At 36.4% G+C, this 24,657-nt stretch overlaps 1 protein-coding gene across 5 annotated transcripts in view; it reads left to right on the plus strand.

Moving 5' to 3' along the window:
• Window positions 1-21,588, plus strand: part of LOC139979366 (alpha-N-acetyl-neuraminyl-2,3-beta-galactosyl-1,3-N-acetyl-galactosaminide alpha-2,6-sialyltransferase-like) — a 53,754-nt gene extending 32,166 nt beyond the window's left edge. For all 5 annotated transcript variants that reach the window (XM_071990085.1, XM_071990084.1, XM_071990083.1 and 2 more), the window contains 5 exons: window positions 1,305-1,541; window positions 9,728-9,888; window positions 11,532-11,639; window positions 12,660-19,610; window positions 20,807-21,588. In XM_071990085.1, the coding sequence (XP_071846186.1) occupies window positions 1,305-1,541; window positions 9,728-9,888; window positions 11,532-11,639; window positions 12,660-12,921 (768 nt within the window). In that variant the 3' untranslated portion in view covers window positions 12,922-19,610; window positions 20,807-21,588. The remainder of the gene's footprint in view (window positions 1-1,304; window positions 1,542-9,727; window positions 9,889-11,531; window positions 11,640-12,659; window positions 19,611-20,806) is intronic.
• Window positions 21,589-24,657: the final 3,069 nt, after the last annotated feature.

The raw sequence follows: 24,657 nt of genomic DNA on the forward strand, positions 1-24,657 counted from the left end.
CGTAATATATACAATGAGTTACAGTATGTTGTTTTCTCTGTAAGTATGGGTGAAGTACTACATGGGATCAGGAAAAGAAATTTGATCCAGTTTGACCAACAGCCTATCCCCTTTGAGCCTGTACAAAAGTAATTTGTTGCAAATATATATATATCTGTTAGACTGTTACAGCTTGCTGGAGAAATTTATATATATATTTTCATTTTGGATGGCATATCATGTGTGCACTCATGATCATGCATGCATACTGTATATGCTTGAAAATGATATATATATGGAGGATAACAATGAATGTTATACTTCCACACAGGAAGTTCCCATATTTAGTTACAAAAACACCCACATTATTATTGCATGGTACAGGTCAACAGTTATGAACAGGATATATACAAAAGTCAAATGTATATATATTCTACTTGAAGTGTAAAAGCCTCTCTTGCTAAAAATGGGCTCCGCTGTGAAGGCTTCAGTATGTCAGCTGGGTAACGATTCTTATCATTGAGGTTTTAAGTCAAGTTTGTGAAAGGGGGCACAGACCCAACTATCATCCTTAGATTAACATGACAGAGATCTTTGTGAAGAAAAATTCCGTCAACTCCCCCACACAGCTTAGACAAAATTTGCCCCTTTTGGGAGATAGCTCAGTTTAAAGTCTTGTCTGGGGGGCTATCATTCTATAAGTCTGTAATGTCATAGAACAGCTTGGATCTGAAACCGTTTAGTTATTCTTTGGTTTTCTTTTCATGTATTCAAGGTACAATTTTAACAGCGTTGACAATGAAACCAATCTTCCAGACGGCATGAGGTTTTTCTTTGCTGTTTGTTGGAAGTTGTTCATTACAGTTATCTCTATCACATTAGATGATCAATAGAGATGGCTGATTGGTTTGTCTCATGTAAGGATAGCAACTCTCCCAATCCCATATTTTTTGAGATGAGGCACAGAAACGCAGAAATGCATTGGATTAAAAAAATAATGATAATTGAACGATGGCTGCGCATATGAAGCAAACATATAGTTGAATATTTAGTAATCTGTTAGTTGACAAACTTAAACATTTTTGTGATTTAATTTAATACACAAAGGTAACTTCTTTTTTGATTTTGTATACATACTTTAATCAAGAATCTCTATGGCTACATTTATCCCCTGCTATATAGGAAACTTTTAATTTCAGGAGATTAGAAGTATTTTTGTTACCTTTATATGTGAAAGTACACGCAATTTTGGCTCTGCAAGAAGATAATTCTAGTTGGCCACCTAATATTATCCCCTTTTTGTTCCTTTCTATATATATTTTCAGGAGGATTTCAAGCAACATTATAATACCTGTGCTCTGGTCTCAAATTCCGGTCAGTTGTTGAACTCTAAGGCCAGCCAGGAGATAAACGAGGCGGAATGTATTATACGAATGAACCACGCTCCTACCTTTAACTATACGGAAGACGTTGGTAATAGGACAACGATACGGGTCTGCAGCTTTCAAGCCATAGGAAACATCAAAAAGGACCTTTATTTCGGAAAAGAGAAATCCGATTATGTAAGTTGTCGTAATTTTAATTCTCATCTCATTTTTGCCTCCTTCCTCTTCTGAATGAAAGCAAACCTCTATAGGTTATCAAGACTGACCATTTTGGCATTGCTCCGCTTTGCTATCACCGACTTTTCTTCCCGTTTTCAAAGAAGAAGAAGAAGCAAGCCCAACGATCGTTAACTTATATCATAGATGCTACGCTTCTGATGAACGACTCCTTCATAGAGCTATACATCAAAATATTCCTCCATTTGGGAGATATTTTGGTTTGAAATGCTCTGGCATCTGTCATCTAGTCGATAAGGTTTGATTTCATAGAACCCCTACAAGGTGAAACCTGCCAGTTTTATGTTTTACAGATTGCAGGGAAATACAGGGGAAAACCCCTGCTCTATCTGCTGGCATAACAAATCAATATTAAAACCTGCAAATTTGGTATTCCAAGTTCACACTACATGCTACTTAAAATCCTTGAAGTAGTCCACATCATGAGCCCCTTGAACTGAGATGATAAATATCAAGCACCAGTTCACCAGATTTTTGTCATTTTGGGAGGAAAAACACAATTTGCATCTCAGTTAAATACTACTGTGGTAGTTAGGCTTGCTTGTTAGGATAGCATCTGTTTAATAACGCAGAAATATTGAATCAAAACGCTTCATGTCAGGTGAGCAAGACATCAGCGGTGGTCAAACGTCCCACAACTGATTCTGCTAGGATATTTTCTTTCATCACGTGTATCCATGGGCTATAGCACGTGTACACAGTTTGCCAAATTTGTAGAGTTTTGAAAGATATTGGCAACATGTATGTGTCGTCGGATACATGGCATTTTGCAAAGAATATTCAGATTCTCACTCGACGCACTGGTCGTATCCATGGTCAATGTTTCCTTGGTCGAGGAGCTTTAGATTGCATCATTGAAAGCGTAAGTAAAAAAATCTGCTTGTTCTAAGAACAGATGTTTTGGATTGACCATTGATTATTTTTTTGGTGCTATTGTCTCTTATCAATAGAGTAAATAGAGCAGTGGGTTCGATCCATAGTCAGTGTACAGATATAGTGTGGTGTGCGTGAGCACTGCTAATAACCAGGAATCGGTGCCTGTACTGTATCAGGCAGATTCTACGATGAAAGAAGGCGTTACTCTGCATTTACTGATCAAATACTGATTAGTGCAGAATCTGTAACAGTAGGACACACTCGTTCGTCGATAGTAAAGGGCTCCATGAACAGTATCTCATGCACTCTCTCTCTCCTAAATGATACCTGCAGTGTAATACAATTTGTGGAAAACAACATTTTTTGGGTTGGACTACACAGTTTGTCACTATATCCAGTAACAAATGCATTGTTGTACAGTAGTTAGATCAAGTGGCATTAAATATCCAAATGTGTGTGATTATTACATCACTTTCATCAGAAAATTATGCCAAGTGACCAACCAACACAAAATGCAGATTTCAGTCATCAATTTACTTGACTTCCATCCTTACATGTCTCCTCATAACCTCTGCACTCTAGTTCTGCCTTGTTTAAAGTGAACTGATAACCCTTTGACACCCCCCCCACCCCCTATGGTGACTGTTATACCATGAGGGAACAGTTTGTCACTCACAAATATCCAACCTACTGTAGGTAAGGTTTGGAATATATTCATAAAGGTATTGGCTCTTTTCTACAATTCAAGACTTTTGTGGATGAGAGAGATATAAAAATTGTGTTGGGACAGGTATGTTGTGTTTATAGAAGTGGTTCCGTAGAGTTTAAGTGGTTTTAAATATCAAGAGTGACCAGTCGATACCATCGATGATGCAGAAACTGAAGTATGTCTTCCAAAGCGATAAAATCTGCCATAAACTTCAGCGATGTGCAAGTAACCAAGATTGCTGATATATAGATATATAGTATAAATATGATAGTAAAAAAAAAGTTGATAAGTTTAACTAGAAAATATGAGGTTTCTGCTGCTCATTAGTTGGCAGGAGTGGACAGTCAGTAGTTCAGTTTATTTGGGGCCAAAGATGATGTCATCTATCTCCCCTCCCCTCCCCCCACCCCCATGAGATTCCAAGTACAACTTCAATTTAGTTAATGACTTTTCTTTTGTTTGTTATTCTATAGAAAGGCAAATATTGTCTTCGTTTGACTGGGTTGCCTGAAACAAGGAAACAGCTTGGACAAGGATGTAGTTATGCTTGCCAGCTTTTAAGATTCCGAGTAATTGCTCATTTATATCACATGCTCCTGAAGTCAAACTATAAGTCTCATCAACTCAGTTTGTTAGACAAGGAAATTTATGAGCATTTAGATGGGAAGTCAAATATTGATTATTGTCTCTTTGTTAGTACATGTATATAATTTTCAAATGTTACTACACTTTTTGGTTACTACTACTATTGCATTCTTGCTTCACTGTGTGTACTATATGTTAAGTAATTTAATTCTACTATTAATGTCAATTAATAATGGTTTAATGTATCGAATGAAAGCAGGTTATTTTAAAGAGATAAATCGAATTGAGCTTGCACTGTATTCAAAACTAGCAGTGATACCCATCAGCATCTTTTCGTTCAAAGAGATTACAAGTGGAATTCCTGCGGTTACCCAGTAGGAGGATTAAACACATGATGTGTGACATCTCCCTTTTATGAATTTTGTAATCAGCTTCTTATCGCATGCTCGGGTTCCTTGTCAGTTATAATTCCTGAACTTTGTTTTAATAGTAGAATCAAGAAAATAGAAAAAATTTGGATCATCGATTGTTATGTTTTTTAATGGGATGAAAGATTTTTGTTACGAACCAACCGAGTCTGTGAACAAACACAAAGTTTGCAGTAATGGAGATAATGACAAATGTAAAATCATCATGCCCGGTGGGGTTGCTAACTTGCTACCTTGTCAAGGCGTTCATCTGCTAAGTGCTAGATGAATCAACTTAGCGGTATCCTTAATGGTGACTTCATCAAGTATATATTTAACGTCCGGACCTCTCTGTTCATTTATTAAAGAAATGGTCAATTTGATGATCAGTTGATGACCGGATCAGGCCGCCAGCGATGGCTGAAGGACATCAAAAAAACAAAACAAATCTGTTTTGAGTTTAAATTAAAATAGAGCAGCATGTTACGAACAGCAAATGTATAGTTTAATGACTGGCTGGTCTGTGGAATCTTGCTGTAGACTTGGTTAGTAAACCTTCATCGGTTGAAAAAACGGCAGGATTCGAGTAGTAAAATTTTAGTAAAGGCGTAGACAGAAATGGGGTTGCAAAACAACAAAAAGTGTATGGTGGGTTTACTAACTTTTGAATTTTGTACTCACTGAGTAACTTCCTTGTCAAAAAAACACACTCAGACACAAGCTATATATGGTAGGACACGATTTTGGAGTCACGTACAGGACAGATTATTGGTACTTCTTGCACATCTTGTAAGGTCTGCTAATGGGCAAATATTTTCAAGTGAAGATGGAAATTGAGGTCAAAGGTCACTATGCCAAGGTAGAGAATATTGAAGGACTTCCTTGGTTCCTAATGAGGAGCAGATGTACTAGACAAGATCGTAATTTACTGTAAGCAGATTATGACTCACAGTGGATTTGTTACTTGTCTGGGAGTGGAGGGGAGAGGGAGAGGGGGGATGGGATGGGTATGTTGGGGAGGAGTGATTAATGACCTTAGGTATCTCCATTTTGTTTGTAAATGTTTTTTTTTAATGATTGATAAAACCTGGATTGATAAAATTTGTATGCCTGTTCACATTTACACATATATGTGATGAAACAGTCAGAATGTCAGATTTAGGAAAATGTTTAATTTCTTCAGCTTTGTCTTTCAGCTCAATCATTATCGCATATCAGTCACATATACATGATGAATATTTATCAAAAGTATAACAAAAATTATGTCCATGGAATTTATCCGGTAATGCATCGCAAAATGCGCAAATTGCTACATAAGTGCAGGGCCGGCATTTCACAGGGCTTTCAAAACTGCTCACCCAAAAATTTGAACACTTTCCTGATGTCCTAAGTTAGAGAATGATGCAAAATAAGCCGGTCATGAATATTCACGACTGTCTTTTGTCATTGTAATATATGCAGAATACCCTTCAGGAGGGTCTACTTCTGTACCACCCTCGAAGCATTAAACCATCACAAAACACAAAGAGAATGAATCTTATCTGGAAATAAATTAATGTTGAAAACTTTATACATATTAAATAAATCAATTTTGTAACAAATTCTTGACCTTCAAGTTTAAACCTACCGTACATAAGTAGACAGTAATTAACCAAAGTAATGTGAAATGTAGCGTGTTAACAAGAAAATGGGTTTGATAAATCATGTCATTATTATTGTACTGGGTGAAGATAACCCTGTCATTTTTGCTTCAAGAGGATGGTGCACTACTGTACTTGAGAATTGCTCGTAACCGTAGTTACGGGTAGACTTTATAAAATCAAACTACTTAAAGCCAGAAAAGTGACAGATACTTCAGATATTGTCTCCGCAGATGAAAAATCACCCAAAAAAGTATATTAAAGAGTGATACTTCAGCAGCTCTTGATCGGAAAAGTATGTGAGGATGGCTATCTTATAAATAACTCTAGATACCACAACTCTCTCGTATGTAAATTATTCTATTGGTTTTACTGGAGCAGAAGTAGGTCATCCAAATTTCCTGCACCTGTAGTTTATCTTCCTCTTTACCGAATATCAAACAAGAAGTCTGTCTGGAATAAGATAAGAATAATAACATTACTATTTCAACATTTTTTTTGGGTGGCATTCCATTCACTCTATAATGTCAACGAGCACTGTGCAAACTATATTTCATTCAGTTGCTGTGAGAAGATTGAATTGCTGCTTCCTCCTGAAAAATGTTGCAGATGGGTTAAGTGGTACTGTTTGGTGCACATTGCGTGAGATCTACATATAGGCTGTGAATAGAATTGGTATAGAAGGCATTGTGTGACACCAAGCTACAAAACAGTTTTATCATTTGTGCATAAACCATATGTATTGTAAACCTGAAAAAAACATAGGCTTAGTTTGAACCATGTCTAACAATGTCTCTGTCTATCCATAAATGTATACCTATTCTGTTTAAAACATTGTTTGTTCACAACTATGAGATAGATATACTTAATATTAGTATATATATATTGAGGATCTATAAAGCACAGACTTATCCACTGATAGCGGTGCTCAAGGCGCATCACAATATCACCCTGGTGACAATGGTCAATGATAACATGTCAAACATAGAGACAATCCATCAACATGGCAACAGCTAAACAATACCCAACTGACAGTTTATCTCACAGGCTCTCATTTGGGTGAAGAGAGACAAAGTGCCTTGCCTAAGGACACAAGGTAATGGAAAGGTGATCTGACCAGGACTGGAACCTGCAAGCCTTAGATCACAAGTCCACTACCTTGACCACTTGACCACAACCTAATGACCTGACCAGCACTTGAACCTGCAAGCCTTAGATCAAGAAAGTCCACTGCCTTTAACCACTTGACCACAACACTCTCAAATATATACTTCAGCCTATCTACCATCTTATTTTCACCAGGAGTAACTCCCTTTTCCTGATTCCATTTTGGTTACGAATATTGAAAACTCTCAAAAGTTCAAGTACCAACCTGTCTATGTGCAAGCATATACTGTACCTGGTTACAGATCTACCATACTAGCATACCTGTGTTTGTAGATGATGTAAAATTGAATCTTATTACGTAGCAAGAAGAGCTCCCTACTATAACCTCTAATGTACGGACAGCTGTAGATACTGTAACCACACTGTATGTCGTAGCCGTCCAGGAGTTTATTATTGGAAGAGAAGGAATGTGAAATAGATTTCCGGTGACATATCCAATTCAAAGTGATGTCAGATGTTGATAGACCTTTGAAAGAATGACAGATGTAGGTTTGAGTTTATCAGGAAAGGTACACACGGTCTAATGAATATTCATGAATCATGATGTGTAATGACTATTCATGATGTGTAAGAGAAGCTCACATAGACTTTTGATGATTCTTGTTTTCTTTACTGAGATTTTAGGGAATATATGTCATGTCAGATGTTGATAGACCTTTGACAGCATGACAGATGTAGGTTTGAGTTTATCGGTCTGTTGAATATACATGATGTGTAATGACTATTCATGATGTATAAGAGAAGCTCACATAGTCCTTTGATTATTCTTGTTTTCTTTACTGAGAGTGTAGCCTTAGGGAATCTATGTGATGATTTCCTTATGTTATATACTGTACTGCTTGTAAACATGATAACTCAATCAATACTGTATGGTTTATCTTCATATTGGACGTGGATTCCTTAAAGTATAGGCTTTTGATTTCTGTAGAGATCAAAGGTCATTAAAGGTCAATAGATTTTGAAATCAGAAAACCTTGTGAACATGATAATTTCAAAGGCAAAGCTGGAATAAATATGATACATTGAACGTAGATCCACCCGGTTGAGTACAAGAACCCTTCCTTTTTATGTCAAGGTCAAAGGTCATTTGAGGTCGACAGAAGTCACAGTCTAAAACCTTGTAAACATTTGCTTACCTTTCATATATAACTTAAATTAAATGCAAACAGGTTGAATCCAGAGAAATAAATAAAGCTTATTAAATAGTAAAGATTCTTGAATTTAAATGGCACTGATCCAGACATTTTTTTTTCTTTTTTCTATGGAGTTTCTATAATGTTCTGGTCCTTCTAACATGGTTGGGTCCTTCTAACATGGTCTAGTCCTTCTATGAACATGGTCTTGTACTTTGTGACTGTTTATATGGTTGTCTTACAGTATATGTTTCGACTGGTCTCATTCTATTGATGTAAACTATTCCATTTATAACTTAAGTCTAACATATGGCCAGTTACAGTAGTTGAAAACCTTTTATAGTGCCGTATTCTAGCATATATAGTATAAACCCTGCTGTGCCTTGTGTCTTGTGTGTTATTACAATTCAGTGTCTGCTTTATTGCAGGAATTATTTTGATTACAATGTCTTCCCCAGTTGTTTAGTCAGTACGATGAACACTTGATCATGATTATCAATTTTACACTCCAAATATTCACTCAGAATGATGAGAGAATCTCACGATCTCATTTTCAAGACATAACAAGGTCGTTTCATTATTACATTATATTTGAAGCGTACGCCAGCTTCCTGTGTTCACTTGGGCAGATGGGTAAATTGTAAACGAACTGCCGAGGGCATCAATTCCAAAGCCCACCTTGAAGGAGATAATGCCAAAATAGTTGTAATGTACGTATGATTCTGACAATGGATCACGATTCCAAATGGATTATAATATAAAAAAAGAACAATGCATTCTCCAATCTTCATATCTGTGATAGTAAATGAGAGAAAACAGTAGATTCTAACAACTAACAGAACTTAGAAAGTTCCTCACATGCAGAGGTCTTCCTGTTTATCAGTTTGGAAGGAAGTTGACTCCAGTTTGTGCATCCATCCCTGGTATAAAGTTACTGGTTTCCAGGAGTAACACCAGTGTTGTTTCCAGGTTTTCAGTAAGATTGGTGTTTTTATCACACTTGTCTCCCTTGGATGTTATCTTAGGACATCCAATCCCAGACTTACTATGCTGGTGGTGGTGTTGGAGATTCATTATTAGGTAAACTTTGCTTCTCTCATGAGGAAAAAATGGAATACAGACCATCTCAGAAAGAAAAATGAAGTAGAAAGTTAAAAAGAAAACACTTTGGTAGCTGCACACAGAAAGCCTACATGGTTTAAACTCTCAGCACTGGAATGGAAGGAAGCATTTGTAGTCTATTGCATAACCTTTGACCTCTACAACAATTGACAGGCTACTTGTACTTCCTGTACTATAACAGATCCCTATAATATGTATGAAGTTCATCCAAGCTTGAATTTGTGAGTGATCGGCATGCTTAAAAGAATTTCATACTTTGACCTGTTGGTGACCTCTGTTGACCTTTGACCTCTACCAAACTCAATAGTATTCTTGTACTGACTAAGATGGATTGATATGTAATAAACTCTTATGAAGTTAATTCAAGCTTAAGTTTTATAGTTACTATACATATTGCTAGACTAATACATGTCACTTTTTTCTTCTTCTTCTTCTTCTTGTTTTTTTTCTTAAAATGATTAATTTTTTTTTTTCTTGTTTGTTCAAGGTATTTATGTGGGGAATGGATAATCCAAAGAGGAGATCTTGGGCAAGATTACGGCTTAGAAAGGTAGCCAACATGTTTCCAAATCAGAGGTTCTTCACACTGAGAAACAGAGGCGAGCATCTGGCAGAAGCTATCTACGAATCAGAAACCCAAATAGATCGGTAAAAATGCTTTCATTGATGACTTCCTAACATTCATTAAATTATTACTATTAAACAGATATCCAAAGTTCTCAATTTAGGACAAAAATAAATTTGCAGAATTAAAAGTGACCTTTGAATTTTGAATTTTATGCAAAAAAGGCTAAACAAGAAAGTCACACACTGTGTATTCAATGATAATGAAATGAGGCATTCACCCCCCCCTCCCCCTCCCCCTCCCCAAAGTTGTGAATTTCAATTTCAGATCTGCTTGATAATAAAATGATTTCATGAATTAAGTATTTATTTTTAAGAAATACAGAGAAGTTAGATACAGTATCTTGTAATGAATCAATGATTTGACCGACTGAAGTCCTAAGGTTTGCCTACATATATGTATTTTTTTATGTACCAGCATAAATAGCATATTACTGTGCAGTGTATATATGTAAAAATGAGTCGTATGCTAAACCTTTGTCGACTATTTTTGCATTTGGTACCCTTTGGTTGCTTGCCAGTAAATCCAGATCAATTTCTGTGCTGTAAGGGTAGGACATGTAAATTAATGTACATGTCTTCGTGTGTGCATTTGAGTGTAAAGACTCACTGTGAAAAAGATAAATGAAACCCACCATGTTGAAATTGAGTCATATTTGAGGCATTACATTCCCATAGAGATTAGGTGTGTGATCTAATGATATCCATACATTTTTTTCAAATTATTTTTTGGCACAACATTTTTAAAGGGAATAGATTGCTACATAATTTTAAATGAAGAGATCATGTTCATAGAACTGTGTAGGTGGTACTCACCCGTTTGTTTAGGTTTAGATCTTTTGTCAGAATTATCATAATAAGCCCAGGGCAAACTTAGAGCCATGGTTTTTTGAGGGGCTTTCCCCAAGTACAAGTTTCATTTTGATGAGTATGTTGTAGCCTTGTTAATAAGAGAGAGATGATGGATATAGAACACACAGTGAGCTTTGAAAGCAATTTTTAAACCAATGTATGGTTGAAAGAATTGCCTCTCCAGAGACCTGAGGCAAATACAGACCTATGCAAAGTGCCTAACTGGATTCTTACAAGATATTTTGCTCTGATTAGGCCTAAAATTCCACAGTTTTAGTCACTTGCAAACAAATGCTATTATTTTAAAAAAAAAACTACCTGATAAAATTAAATTCTGACTAGCATTTTAGTGAAATACAAAACACATTCAGTATAAATACCATCCGGGCTTTAAGAGCAACTCAATAATATCAATATCTGCTGATAGTAAGCAGTAATACAGGCGTTATGTCAGGTATGGAAATCATGCAGACATCTTGACCGATAATCTTTGATAGAACTTACCATGTGTTAAACTGCTTTAATGGTCTACTGACAGAAAAAGAAGCTAGTGCCTATTATTTATATGCTGGCAAACAGCAAAACCCACTGATATTTTTAACTGGTAACTACCCCCCCCCCCCCCATTTCAAGGCCTGCCTGCATCGTTAACAGCGGTAGACTGGACCCAGACTTCAATTCAGCACACAGTTGCTTGTGCCAAATGAATAATACTTTTGAAAGCACCAATTTAGTTATGTAGAGGGGTGGTTTTCTTCCAAATAATTTAACTTTCATGTTACCATATATTCTTAATTTTTTTCTGATTTTTTTAGGGATAAGACAAATTCTTGGCTTTCCACCGGTTGGTTCACCATGCTGCTGGCATTAGAGATCTGCGATGACCTCAAAGTCTACGGTCTCGTTAGTGAGGATTACTGCAGGTAAGGATATTCCTATCTTCAGCTGAGAATGCTACCAGGAGATATGTAAGCACCAAGAAAATAGAAATGACTGTATGATATGAAAGTTTGGTGATTAAATTAGGGACTAGGGCTTAAACATCTTGTTAAACACACTTGTAACTTATATATTGTAAAGCAGGTAGGAGGGATAAATTGTCAAGAAAAGCAAGAACAAGGGGGTTATTCATCTTCTTAAAATCAGAAGTAGGGGATTAATCTTAAAACACAGGAATTAGGAATTGAATGTAGGAAAGAGGGGTTATTCATCTGTCAAATTAGGAAATAGGGATAAGATCTTTTCTAGGCAGGAAGTTGGGATAAACCATCTCTTTAAAGCAGACCTAAGGAAAAAGTCATCTTTGAAAGCAGGAATTAAAGGAACAGCCACCTTTGAAGCAGGAATTAGGGGAAATCATCTATTTCTAGCAGTAAAGAGGGATTCATCTCATATGAATTAATGATAATCCATCTCTTAAACCAAGAATGAGGGGTTTATCTGTCAATAAAAATAAGGAATGTGGGATTATTCATCTTTTAAGGCAGTTACAGGGGTGGAGAATTACTCCCTGTGTTAAAGCAGGAATGAGGTAAATAGCCTACTGTGTAAGTATTATGCTAAGGAGCCTACATAGTGAAACCTGTTATGCCATGCAAGGATTCAAACAGGATAACATCTTGTATTTTTCTATTTAGTACACATATTAACATAAATTTGTTTTAAAAAAATATATGAAAATCAAACTTGGTAGGCAGATTCCTCGTAAAAAAAGCCCTTAGCTGTTTTCCTTGTTGAGTGAGGTCAAAGGTCATCTGAGGTCACCAATGGCCAAAATGTGGAGTCCTTGTTAATAGGCTTACTCATTATTTTTAGCACTAGTAAACAATGGTTCATAAAGATTTGAAGAACTCGTCCACAGTGCTACATTAAATTGTTCTCATATGAAATATGACAAAGAATCACCAATCCATCTAATTCACTGCCTCTTCATCTTTTGACAGAACTCACAACAAGACCAAAGTGCCGTACCACTACTACGAGGAACAGAAGTACGACGAATGTCAGATGTACGACCAGCACGAGTCACAGTTTGTGCAAGGCCATCGTTATCTCACAGAGAAGTCAGTCTTTCATAGGTTTGCGGTGCTCTTCAATGTATCCTTCAGACACCCCGAGTGGAACATTCAAGATTACAACTACACAAAGCTGTACAGCCCGTTCTTAAAAAAATGGAACAACAAGACGGAGGAGAAAGGCAGGTAATGGTTGTGGTGAGACTGCCTGTTAGTCGGGCAGTTTCAGACTTGGAAGAAAACACAGCACAAAATGTACCAAAGATGTACCAAATATCTAGTCCTAATGTTAAAACCAAATAGACAGCCTGCATGCAAAGATCCCCAAAGAGGACGTCAGATTTAGGTAAAGGTTGGTTCAAAACAGGACGGAAGGGTGCAGAAGAGGGCAAAATTGTCGTTTGATTTCTGTGAAACTTGTACTCTCATATCAGAGTCGAATGGAAGGTATTTTCATGTCATGCGGTCAGTCTTGACCAATAAGACGAAGGAAGTCTTGCTTACGGATACTGGTATTTTTTTTAAATCTTGAAGTCTTCAAAACATGGTAGCTATTTATAGAAAAAATTTGATATATTATGCAATGCAATGCAAAATTCTAGTTACCCACTCTATGGAGAGAATGGCAGTCGAAATAAATGTTATCGTGTATAAATGTAGCTCATCCATAATTGATAAATAACGGTCAGCATTTACAGCAGAAATGTGACCAAAATTGTTTGGTTGCTTCAAGTACTTTAAGTAAACACCACAACGTAGTGTTTAGTGAAGAACTAAGACACTTTACATGTATGCAACTGCATTAGGGGAGTTTGGTTTATGTTAAAACAGAAATATAGGGATGCAGACTTACTCAAACAGAAATGTCTAGAAACGGCCAGCAAAGACAGAATAATGTGAAATGATTGGTTGAGGCCTTTCACATGATTTTGTGCACAAGTGCAATGATGGGATTTCTAGTTGTCACATTGACAAAATCCTGACAACTTTGATAATCAATCACTCGTAAGGAAGTGAATGGTATCTCTCCTCTGATGGTTTGTTTTTACAAGTCTCCAAGCATCCACAATTAAAGGGAATTTATTTTCTGGTAAAACTACAAAGTCTGTTTTGTCTTCAAAACTAGCTTTATGTGAGATCAGTTGTTTGAAGTCTGTGGCTATTATTCGGTTCACAAATTTGTCAGGATTTGATTGAGGGATATCAGACATCACTTGAATTATGTCACGAGTGGAATAATTTAGCCAGTATCTCATCGTAAAGATGCTATGCATGATGGGAAAAGTGCTGTACAAATGCAACGATGTGTAGCAATTATGTGCTCGCTGTAACATATTTTATCAGTACCAAAGTTCAGAAACGTTTAAAATGATACTGATCACCTTTCCCAACTTTGCAGCAGTTCTGCTCGACAATTTTTTTTTTAAAAACACAGATTAAAAGTCATCAGCATATTGTGAATTATTTTGAAAATTTCATTATCAGTAAATAATATTAATACCTCAGAATAATTCTCTGTTTCAAACACAGCTCTTCCCAAAAATTAACAACGAGGCATCATGTTCGTTGAGGAAAAAAGTGTGTGCGTAAACTTTTAATTGAACTGTAACCATCGTTGTCAAAGCTTGGAGTGTATTTTGGTATTCAAAGTTGTCTTTTGCGCTAACATTGACTTTGAATAAGAAGCACATATTCCATTTAATTAGGTCACTTTTGAATAGAATGGTGTGTTTTTCATAGGTCTACCTGATTTTCTGTTAGATATAGATATTTGTATGTGGGAGTCAATATTTTAGAGACACTCATAATTAAACTGTTTCTCATAGCTTATTTCAAGTCATAACTTTTATAGCCATATATACTAGTTAAATTGATTATAGTAAAATTGACTTGGTTGGCAGACCATCTGGCAAGATGCCTCTAATTAAAATCTTGTACAACAGTACTCTTTATTTTGCTTCGTAATTTACTGTTTATCGCGTGCAATATTTTAGCAGGAAAAAGTATTATTGAAGGTTTTTTCTTTCCTGGTACAGATGTACAGAAGTCGACAGTTGTTTTGCACAGTATGTGCAGTAGACTTTTGGCAAAAATAATGCAATAATTTTGTACTGTTGTGAAACATAAAAGTGTTTTCCCTTAATCATGAAATGTATAATTAATATGAATGGAAAGATAGTTTACATATATTGTGGTGGATTAAGCTTTTAAATTTAAATTTCACTTGAAAATAAAGTAAAATCTTTTCAATTCATTTATTTTACTCTTTTTTTAAATCAATGTATTAGAATATTAAAGAAAGCGATAAAATTACCCGAGTGTCATGTACAACAGCCGCAGATATATGTGATGTCACTATTTCAATAAATAAAGCGATAAATTTACATTATACGTAACTATACATAAAAAGAAGGATGGAATAAAACCATGAAAAAATGTCGTTGAGAATATTTCTGCACAAAAGTTCCTGATAAAAACTTGCGAATTAGTAGTCTGTTGGAGAATGCAAGGAATACGGTGGGGTAGAAAATGGAATAGAAAAAAAAGAAGCAAAAAACCCAAACAAAAAGAATCCCAGTAATAAAAGTAGAGCACTTACGAAAAGCACTAGAAACCGCTTAGCAGCTTTTTACTTTGAATATTGTCAGTTGTAGTAGAAGCAGCTCATTGGCTGGACTTTCATTTCAAAAAATTACGCCTGCCTCCCCACCAAAAAAAATTCTTTTGTATTAAGGACCGAATTTCTTAACAGTTTTATGATTTCCTAAATACTATTTCCTTTATTTACAAATACAGAGGTAAATGAAAGTGTTGGAGCTATGAAAGTTTGAGAAATGCAAAAAAATCATCATTAAAGGCCCGGTCACACTACAGCGATATTTTATCGGAATACGGTCCGATATTTCCGATTTTAGGCCGAAGAGTGAGGTTTGTGGTAGTGAATGTAATGAATGCAGTGGAATATTCGAATACATACTCCAAATCTGAGGGGTTCTGGAACGGACTACATTCTGAAGTGACGTCACATCGAAAAACGATAAAAATCGGAAGAGAAATCGGAAAGCTATCCGATAAAAGGAAACGGAGTCAATATCAAAAGTTAGGAGAGGGCTATTCCACATCAGAATGGCTCAACAGATAGCAAATCAGGTCCTTTATCACTGTGGCTAGAAGACCCGAACGAAAAACAGGCTGTTTCGATTCCTCCGGGAAAATCGGATAGTATTCCGATAAAAAATCGGTATAGTGTGACCGGGCCTTAACTGCATAAAATAACATGCATTTGGTAAATTAAAAGATATAAAGGAGGATGGTCAATCTAATGTTTTGGTAAGAATTCTGAGTGAAGATTGAAAACATGAGGTCGTCACTACAGATGAGTTCTTGAGTAAAGTATTATGTTACAGATCTAAGGAACTATGCTTGGGAGTTTGATCAAAGATGTGCTTTGTTCTTTTGTTAAGCAAGAATTTCTTCTACGTGAAGTGGATATATCTTACAGAAGCGTGTCGCTACCACTCAGATAACAAAGCAAATAAAGACATGTTACGTCAAACCCCCTTTTGTAACTTTGAAAAGCTTTTTTTTCTAAATTTTGGAGTAATTTCACAAACGTGTTTATAGTGATAATACAGATGCAGAAGCAAAGGTATCAAGTTTAAATCAGCTTTTCAAAAGTCAAGATCCCAATCTTTATAATTTTAAGATGTGGTTTATGCACACCATTTCAAAATCAAATGCTGAGTGCCTGAAAATTATTTGAGAAGCTATATCAGTAAACCAGAGTAAAATTTTGATTTGTGTCTGCAAAGTTAGACTCGTCGTTAAGCGTTATATTTCATCTTTTCCGATCATGTAATCGGTGTAAATTGGAGGCGCAAGAGGAGACAAAAGTGCGGAGAAAATGATATATATGTACTTGTGGATGTCTAAGTTCATCCTACATTAAATATATGTGTATATTACACATATTTTTTTTCATGTACACATTTAAGAATGTGATCTATTTTGTGATACTTACTTTATTTTTATTTTTTTTTCCTGCTGATAGTTAATTCTGTAAATAAATGGCTGATACTTGTTTTGGTGCCTTTGTTTGTGACCTGCCTGATGGAGTAAACCCATTAATGACGCCAGCTAATCAAGAGTTTCAATCAACATTCCACCAAATATTTTAAAATGTTCTTCTTCCCTGTTTGCTTTTCTTTTCTTCAGTTCTTTGTTTTTGCTGATCTGTTGATTCCAGAGAATTGGAAAAACCTCAACAGAAGCTCATAAAAGCCAGATTCTTATTTCTTAGGTTGCTCGTTGTCTCGATTTTCTTGTTGTAGCTCAGGGGTCGTGAGGGAGGGAGGGGGGAAGAGGACAGCCAGTAAAGAATACAAATATTGTTGTTTTTTTTTCATCCATCATGTGTGAGGTTTAACAGATGCAATTTTACGAAAGGCTTTGAGTTGGATGAATTTTATTTTCGTTGAGCTATCGATTTATTTCTTCTTTTCCTATCAAAGTAGTATCTTTAAGGATTGCTATGTTTTGGTAACCTTTGACATAGGTATTATAAGACTAAAGCCTTTAAAATGTATCCCAACATGACTGGTCAGTTTTTTTGCTATGTATTCTATCCATAATATATGCTATCCATAGTTTTCACACTCTTCATATTCTGTGGGGGTTATTTCTCTAACTCTCTCCCTTTTTGATAAAGTTGTTGATGGGAGAGTTTCCATAAATTGAAGTGTTAAAATTAAACAGATTAGTAGGATTCATGAAAAAAATGTAGAAATATCTTAAAGTAACATTCTTTGCTTGAATTAAGATAAGTTTTTTATTTATACCTCTTTGAAGTGTTACAACACCATTATGCGGTCGAACTCATAATTATACCTTTTGTAGTTTAATGTCAGATTTCTTTCTTTCTTTTTTTTGCCAAATGTATGCACAGGTCATCAGTATGACCTGCTGAATATGCCTGTGAGATCAAAAGCGGTCACCTACCATCAAATGCATTGACTTCTGTTACAACATTTACCTAGGGAAAGGTACTTTCAATACCTTTACCCAGTCCAATTAGCAATATCTGTATGTATGTTTATGTACATGTCCGTATGTTTATATGCATATATATATATATATATGCATATATATATATATATATGTATATATATATATATATATATATATATATATATATATATATAATATGTATATATATATATATATATACATATATATATGTGTGTCTATATATATGTATTTATATATATATATATATATATATATATCATTGTGATCTCATAATCATTGTCGCATATCTCAAAGAAACTCTATTACATGGATCATTTTCCCCTCTGATATGTTCTTATTTCCCTTCTTTCTTCACTCAAGCATTGATTGTGTTTATTTACTTCTCATCAAGATAGGTTTGGTTACATATCCTAGGAATCATTAAGTAGTATGTAAGTCTGGAATTGATTAAATATTACCCATCATTGTTTCAAACTGCTGTGGCTAGCTATAATAGTTATCTATATGAAAATCTACTGCAAATGAAGTACATTTCTTTCCTTTTTCTTCTTTTTTGGAGGGACATATGTGAGATTTTCCAAGAAAAAGTTACACTTATTTAAAATTACAATGATGTCACCTGGCAACCTTTTCATAGTTATCTTTCCCAAAGTATGTTATGGAAATAGGGTAACACAATTCTCATCTTTTCCTTGCCACCATATTGACCCCCCCCCCCCACCCTCCTCGGAGAGCTCAAATAGTACACACAGACCGTTTCTCTCTCTATTTTCTGATGAGGCTCAAACCTCACCACATATCACCATTACTTCGCTTCCTCCACTGTTGTTCAGTATTGAGTGGGATTAAATGCTACATAACTATTTTGACGTTTTGGTTGGTACAATATATTTGGAAGCCATGATCTGGAGTGCTTTACTAAAAACCATTCTTAGTGACTAATATTGAGATCATGTACATGGCTAAGTGATGCACCCGTGGTTCATCACGCCTTGTGCCAAAGGTGACCGTCTCCCTCCCACCTCCCCTCCCACCTCACCTCTCTCACCCTATTGGCTTGATTCTACTCACCACATTATCCACAAATAGGAGCCTAGCCAGCGGGGTAAAAGCCAGAGGTACCCGAGCGGGTGAAGCCCCAGAGCAATATCATCAAAGAAATTGTGAGAACAGAATATCCTCGCAATAACTCAACTCGAAACTTGCATTTACAAACTGAATACCACACATTGATAGAAAGCAAACAACACATGACAATGACAAGTAAGATTAACATTATCAATGGGTTGGGTAAACATGCAAATGCAGAGGATTTCTAGTATGAGAAAAAAAAGGGTGTTGCTTATAAGGGGGAATGTTGGGGATAGAGGGAGGGGAACAAAGAGTAGAGATACAATTGAGAAATGACATATATTAACTTGATACAAATTTTATACTTATTGAATACAAATAACTATATAAACAGCAAAATATGACACAAATCGACAGTGGGACTGACATTTTTAGGTTGTAACTTATTGTGACCAGGCAGCTGCTAACTCCTTGCTGTGACAAAACGTGCATCAAAGCGGGGGCGCTGTTGTTCTTTTTGATTTCAAAGCTGTGCCTTTATACGGCGCTGATCGACATCAGAGCCGTATATAGAGAGAGTTTGGCCAACTGGCGATTTGTGACGTCACACGCAAACCATGGGCATCAAAATAGGTCCAGTTGTCGTTACCAGTTGCGCGAAACACGAAAAACACCACACACAATATATAGCAGCTTTGCACACTGTGCTCGTTGCGAACAAACGAAGCGACTCAGAATGTCAGATTTTGACAGGCATACGAGGGAAAAAATGGATATCAGGTAATGAATTAGAGTATGCGTTAGTTAATGACATTTACGTTTATCTTCACACCTGAAATGCATAGAAAACTAGCTGAAAACCTGTCATTACACTTGTTTTATTTTACGCCTCATACTACTAGTCCTACTTTAGTCATACAAACGAAAAGCACACATCACAGTCCTGGCTAGGCTAGATTACAGACGCACAACTATAGCATCAGGCCTACATTAATAGATCCTTCAATTAAATTAAGTAGGCCTACACATAAAATGACAATTTATGCTTCACTGATCTTTTCAGGTTTGCCAAAAAGTAGTTGTACCAGAGGTCATTGTATTAAACTCCAGAAGTTACATAGTAGGATTAATATTCGGCATAACTTTTTCTCTAAAGTCTAATACAACTTATACAAGGGTTGTGAATGGATGGAATGGTTTGCCTGAGAAGGTTGAATTGCAAGTAGTGTGAATGGGTTTAAGAATACTATGGATGAGTACATTAAGCATTGTAATTGGGTATGACATTTGATGGCCTCGGTTTTATTCCTCTCACATAGCCTTAGGGTCCTTAATGGGGACTTGAATGTCTCTCCTGGTCTTTTTTTCTACTAAACTAAACTATATTCTTGAGTGTAGGAGTTAGCAATAGTTGGGAGTCTGTGGGCAAACCTAAGACTGATATTGTGGTGTTAATTTCTCAGGAATGTAGTACTAGGCTATAGTAGGTGCAACAGATTGAATGGGTCTGTCGAGAAAAAAAAAAACCTGCAACAACTGAAGACTGGTGTATGTTGTAGCTTATGTATTTTCCATTAACATATATACTATAAGGTCATGTCCTTAATAAGGTTTCATGGATCACACTGACATAGTGTGCCTACTTGTCAGTGTTGTCAACTGAGCACAGGGCTGATGACATCATTCAGTTTGTTATTATGCAGACAGCAAATGGCCATAATGATAATTATTAATTGTTACTTATTCTTCATACTGCCCTTACTGGCCTTACCTGAACAGTGATGTATAAAAATGCAAGAAGTCGTTAAGCTTTCCATTTTAGAATCGTTTCAGCCTGTCCTATTTCAAACATATGATTGGCAGGTTTCCACGTTACATAGCTTATCAAAATGGAGCTGTTCTGTAAAGCAAGAAAATCACACATATGCATGCATACAAACACACTCATATATAACAATTTCTGAATATCTTTTCAGCTGCCCAAAGGTACTGGAATGCAAGCTCTGTTGGGTGAATTAAAAAACCCTCATTGTACTCTTTTATCATGGTCAGCGTAGCTGGAACCAGCAATGATGGTGATGTGGATTTGACAGTACCTAGACAAGAATTCAATAGCTGCTTTGTGTTGAAGTGGGTTCAACTTGCTCAAGGCCATGACAGGATGACGACTAGACATTAGGATGAATTATCTGTTGCAGAGCTCTATAAACCAGGCAGTTGTTAAAACATCCATTGGGTGACCCTCACAGTCTACCAGGCACTGCATCGCAGAAGCAAAATGAAGTGTGTGTGATACCTTCATCTTATGAGAGTGGAATGGTATCAGTGTGGCCTCTGTCAATTTGGCTTCAAGTCTTTGTTTTCTTGAAAGCTGAGAAGATCTTTCAGTGGTTTCACACTGACCTCTGTACTTGACAATTCATGTGTATTTGCCAGCTCAGGAGGAAGCCAGATTTTAATTACATTAACCAATGCTGACTTTTTTTTGGACATGTGGTACATCTGCAAGGAGGTGAAGGAAGCAGTTGGAGTTGCATGGATGTGGAATCTTGTTGATAGTCTGGCAGTCTTATCCACAGATTATCCCAAAGCTTCTCCACATTGCCACATTCAGAACTTATTACATTGATAAACTTGAAAATTGCAGGAATCTAACGAAGCACCCATCAAGAGAATTTGTTTGTATAATTATTGAAAGCTGTGACCTTCTGATGTGACAGACTAATGTGAAATAAAGGGCAGTAGATTACCTTGTAAATGAACCTTGTTATTGTTTGATTGTATCTAATGTTTGCAAAATTTTAAGTTGCATGCTACCAATTGAAACATAATTCTTTCTCTATTAATGGGATATAAATACTTCTCCTTAAAGGGTGTGGAGACTCCCGCACAAAGAAACGTCTCATGCCGGTTATCGGACCTAGTTTCGAATGCGGTGTAACAGAAGTGTTAGACACCACCATTGATCCCAGAAAATACACACACAGCTTGCTACCATCTGTAAATAGACATTAGTGTACAGTCAATACAAACATTACAGTCAATACCCACAACACAGTGCACATAGCAGCGTGGACATCTCAGGTCTAGATAAAAGATAACAAGGTATCAGGTTTCATTACTGTCTGCATTTTGTAGCGACACAAAAAAAACTTCACTTGCAAGCAACGGAAAGTAAACTTTTTCAGAGCGCGGCATGCGGTTTAGGGCAAGTCTTCAATACCTTTAAATATACTGCATCGGTTGTTGTCACTTGATCATTTGCTTGTGTGTGAGCTAAATAGCTTAAATAATATGTAAAAAAATAATACAAACTTTCAAATTGCCAGATATTTACTTGCTCAAAATCATTATCCAATCATGATTTGTTGCTATCCTTGAGTCCATTATTCAGATGATGAGGCAGATTCCCTTCAACTCTCCATGATGAAGGTAAAACCTTATATCTTAACCAACTGCCATTGAGTGTCCATTTGAAAGTTTCAAACACACAAGTGCATTGATTAAAACAAAGACTTTATTGCTGTGGTTGCAGGAACTGGATTTCAGTCTAGTAGTCACTCACCAGGTTTGTCTTTATCACAGTCTGCTAACTGTGGCTTTTTATGTTAGGAGTTTTTCTTCAGAGCACATGTCACCTTTGATTTGTAAAAAAAGTCCTGAAATTCAGGGAGTTAAAATTTACTGTCTAAAGATAATTTAAAAAGATTTTTTTTTAACTTCAATCGTCAATGTGGGTGTCAATTAAGGGAATAAGGAGGTACTGATGCAACTTTGATAAATGATAGTTGACTGCATTCAAATTAAACCAAGGCCTAGGCTATACTTTTGAAGAAGAAAATATTAGGCTGAATTCATGTTAGCCTAAAAAGGCTAGGCCAATGCTGACAATTAACACAAACCAAGATCATTTAACCATTTGGGCACTTGTTTATGGCATATTAAAAGGGTCTATATAATTAGGCCTGTATGTGTACACAACCCACAAGTTGCCAATGAGTATAGACCTAGCCTAACTAGTTTAGGCCTAGGCTACTTTGTTTTAGTTTAGTTTAGTAGAAAAAAGGATCAGGAGGGACACTTAAGTCCCCATCAAGGACCCTATAAAGAGAGGGAAAAAAACTGAAGACACAAACACTCAGACCCGATTACAATGCTTAAAGTGCTTGTCCAAAGCATTCTTAAACCCATTGACACTACTTGCAAGTACAACTTTCTCAGGCAAACTATTCCACTCATTCACAACCCTATTAGAAAAAAAGTTATGCCGAATATTAATCCTACTATGCGACTTTTGAAGTTTAAGACAATGACCTCTAGTACAACTACTGTTTGCAAACATGAAAAAGTCGGTAAAGGATAAATTGTCGAAACCATACACAATCTTGAAAACCTGGATCAAGTCCCCACGTAACCTCCGAAGCTCCAGTGTGGTGAGATTCAACAGTTGTAACCGCCTATAATAAGGAACCCTCTTTAAGGAACTAATCATCCTAGTAGCCCTCCTCTGGACCTTTTCAAGTACTTCCTTATCCTTAGCAAAATAAGGGTTCCAAGCCTGCACAGCATACTCCAGATGAGGCCTAACCAACTGCTTATAAAGCCTAACTACGATGTCCTCTTTCAGAAAACTGAAGTTCCTCTTGATCATACCTAAAACCCTATTACCTCTTTTAGCAGCTTCAAGACAATGTTTGGAAGGTTGCAGAGACGAGTCAATGTAGATACCTAGGTCTCTTTCAACAGAGACCTCCTGTAACTCCACACCATTTAGATTGTATGTAAACTTTTGGTTACTACTACCAATGTGCATTACCTTACATTTATCAATATTAAAAAGCATTTGCCACCCCTGAGACCAGGAAAAAATCTTATCTAAATCCGCTTGAAATTTCTCAGAATCGCTTTTGGAAGAGACCTCAGAATACAATTTGGTGTCATCAGCAAACTTCTTAGCTGTACACAAAATATCTCCGTCGATGTCATTTATATAGGCAACAAACAACAGGGGACCTAATACAGACCCTTGTGGAACCCCACTAGTAACGTTCTGCCAAGAAGAAGCACAGCCATTAATTACCACCCTCTGTTCCCTATTACCAAGCCAATTCCCGATCCAAGACAGTAAATTCCCTATGACACCCATGCTCTTCAGCCTAAGTAAAAGACGCTGGTGGGGAACTTTATCAAAGGCCTTCTGGAAATCCAGGAACACAACATCTACAGACATCTGCCTATTTAGTGAGCTTGTTACATCTTCCATAAACTCAAGGATATTAGTGAGACAAGACCTTTTTTGACAAAAGCCATGCTGAGACTCTCTGATCAAAGACTGACTGCTGAAGTGACAGACCAAAGACTTTTTAACAATAGACTCCATGACCTTACAAACTACACTAGTGAGACTAACGGGCCTATAATTACAGGGCTTAGTCTTATCACCCTTCTTGAAAATTGGGGTAATATTAGCACATCTCCAGTCCCTAGGAACATAACCTTCATCCATAAATTTACTAAAAATCAACGAGAGTGGAACGCAGAAATAGTGTGCAAAAGTCTTCAACAAATACGGATGGATTGCATCCGGTCCAGAAGCTTTAGAAACATTTAGACGAAGCAGCTCCTTTAAGACAACGTCATCCGAAAATAAGACCGTATCCAGTTTAGGCCTATCACTGCCCCCCTGAAAATCTGGAATACTACTCGTATCTTCCCTTGTGAAAACCGACACAAAATAGTCGTTCAAAAGATCTGCAAGATCCTGACTATCAGTAACTATCTTATCAGCCTGTGGTGCCCTAAGGGAAACAATTGCATCTTTAACTTT

The sequence above is a fragment of the Apostichopus japonicus genome, chromosome 14, assembly GCF_037975245.1.
Source record: "Apostichopus japonicus isolate 1M-3 chromosome 14, ASM3797524v1, whole genome shotgun sequence".
Classification (NCBI taxonomy): domain Eukaryota; kingdom Metazoa; phylum Echinodermata; class Holothuroidea; order Aspidochirotida; family Stichopodidae; genus Apostichopus; species Apostichopus japonicus.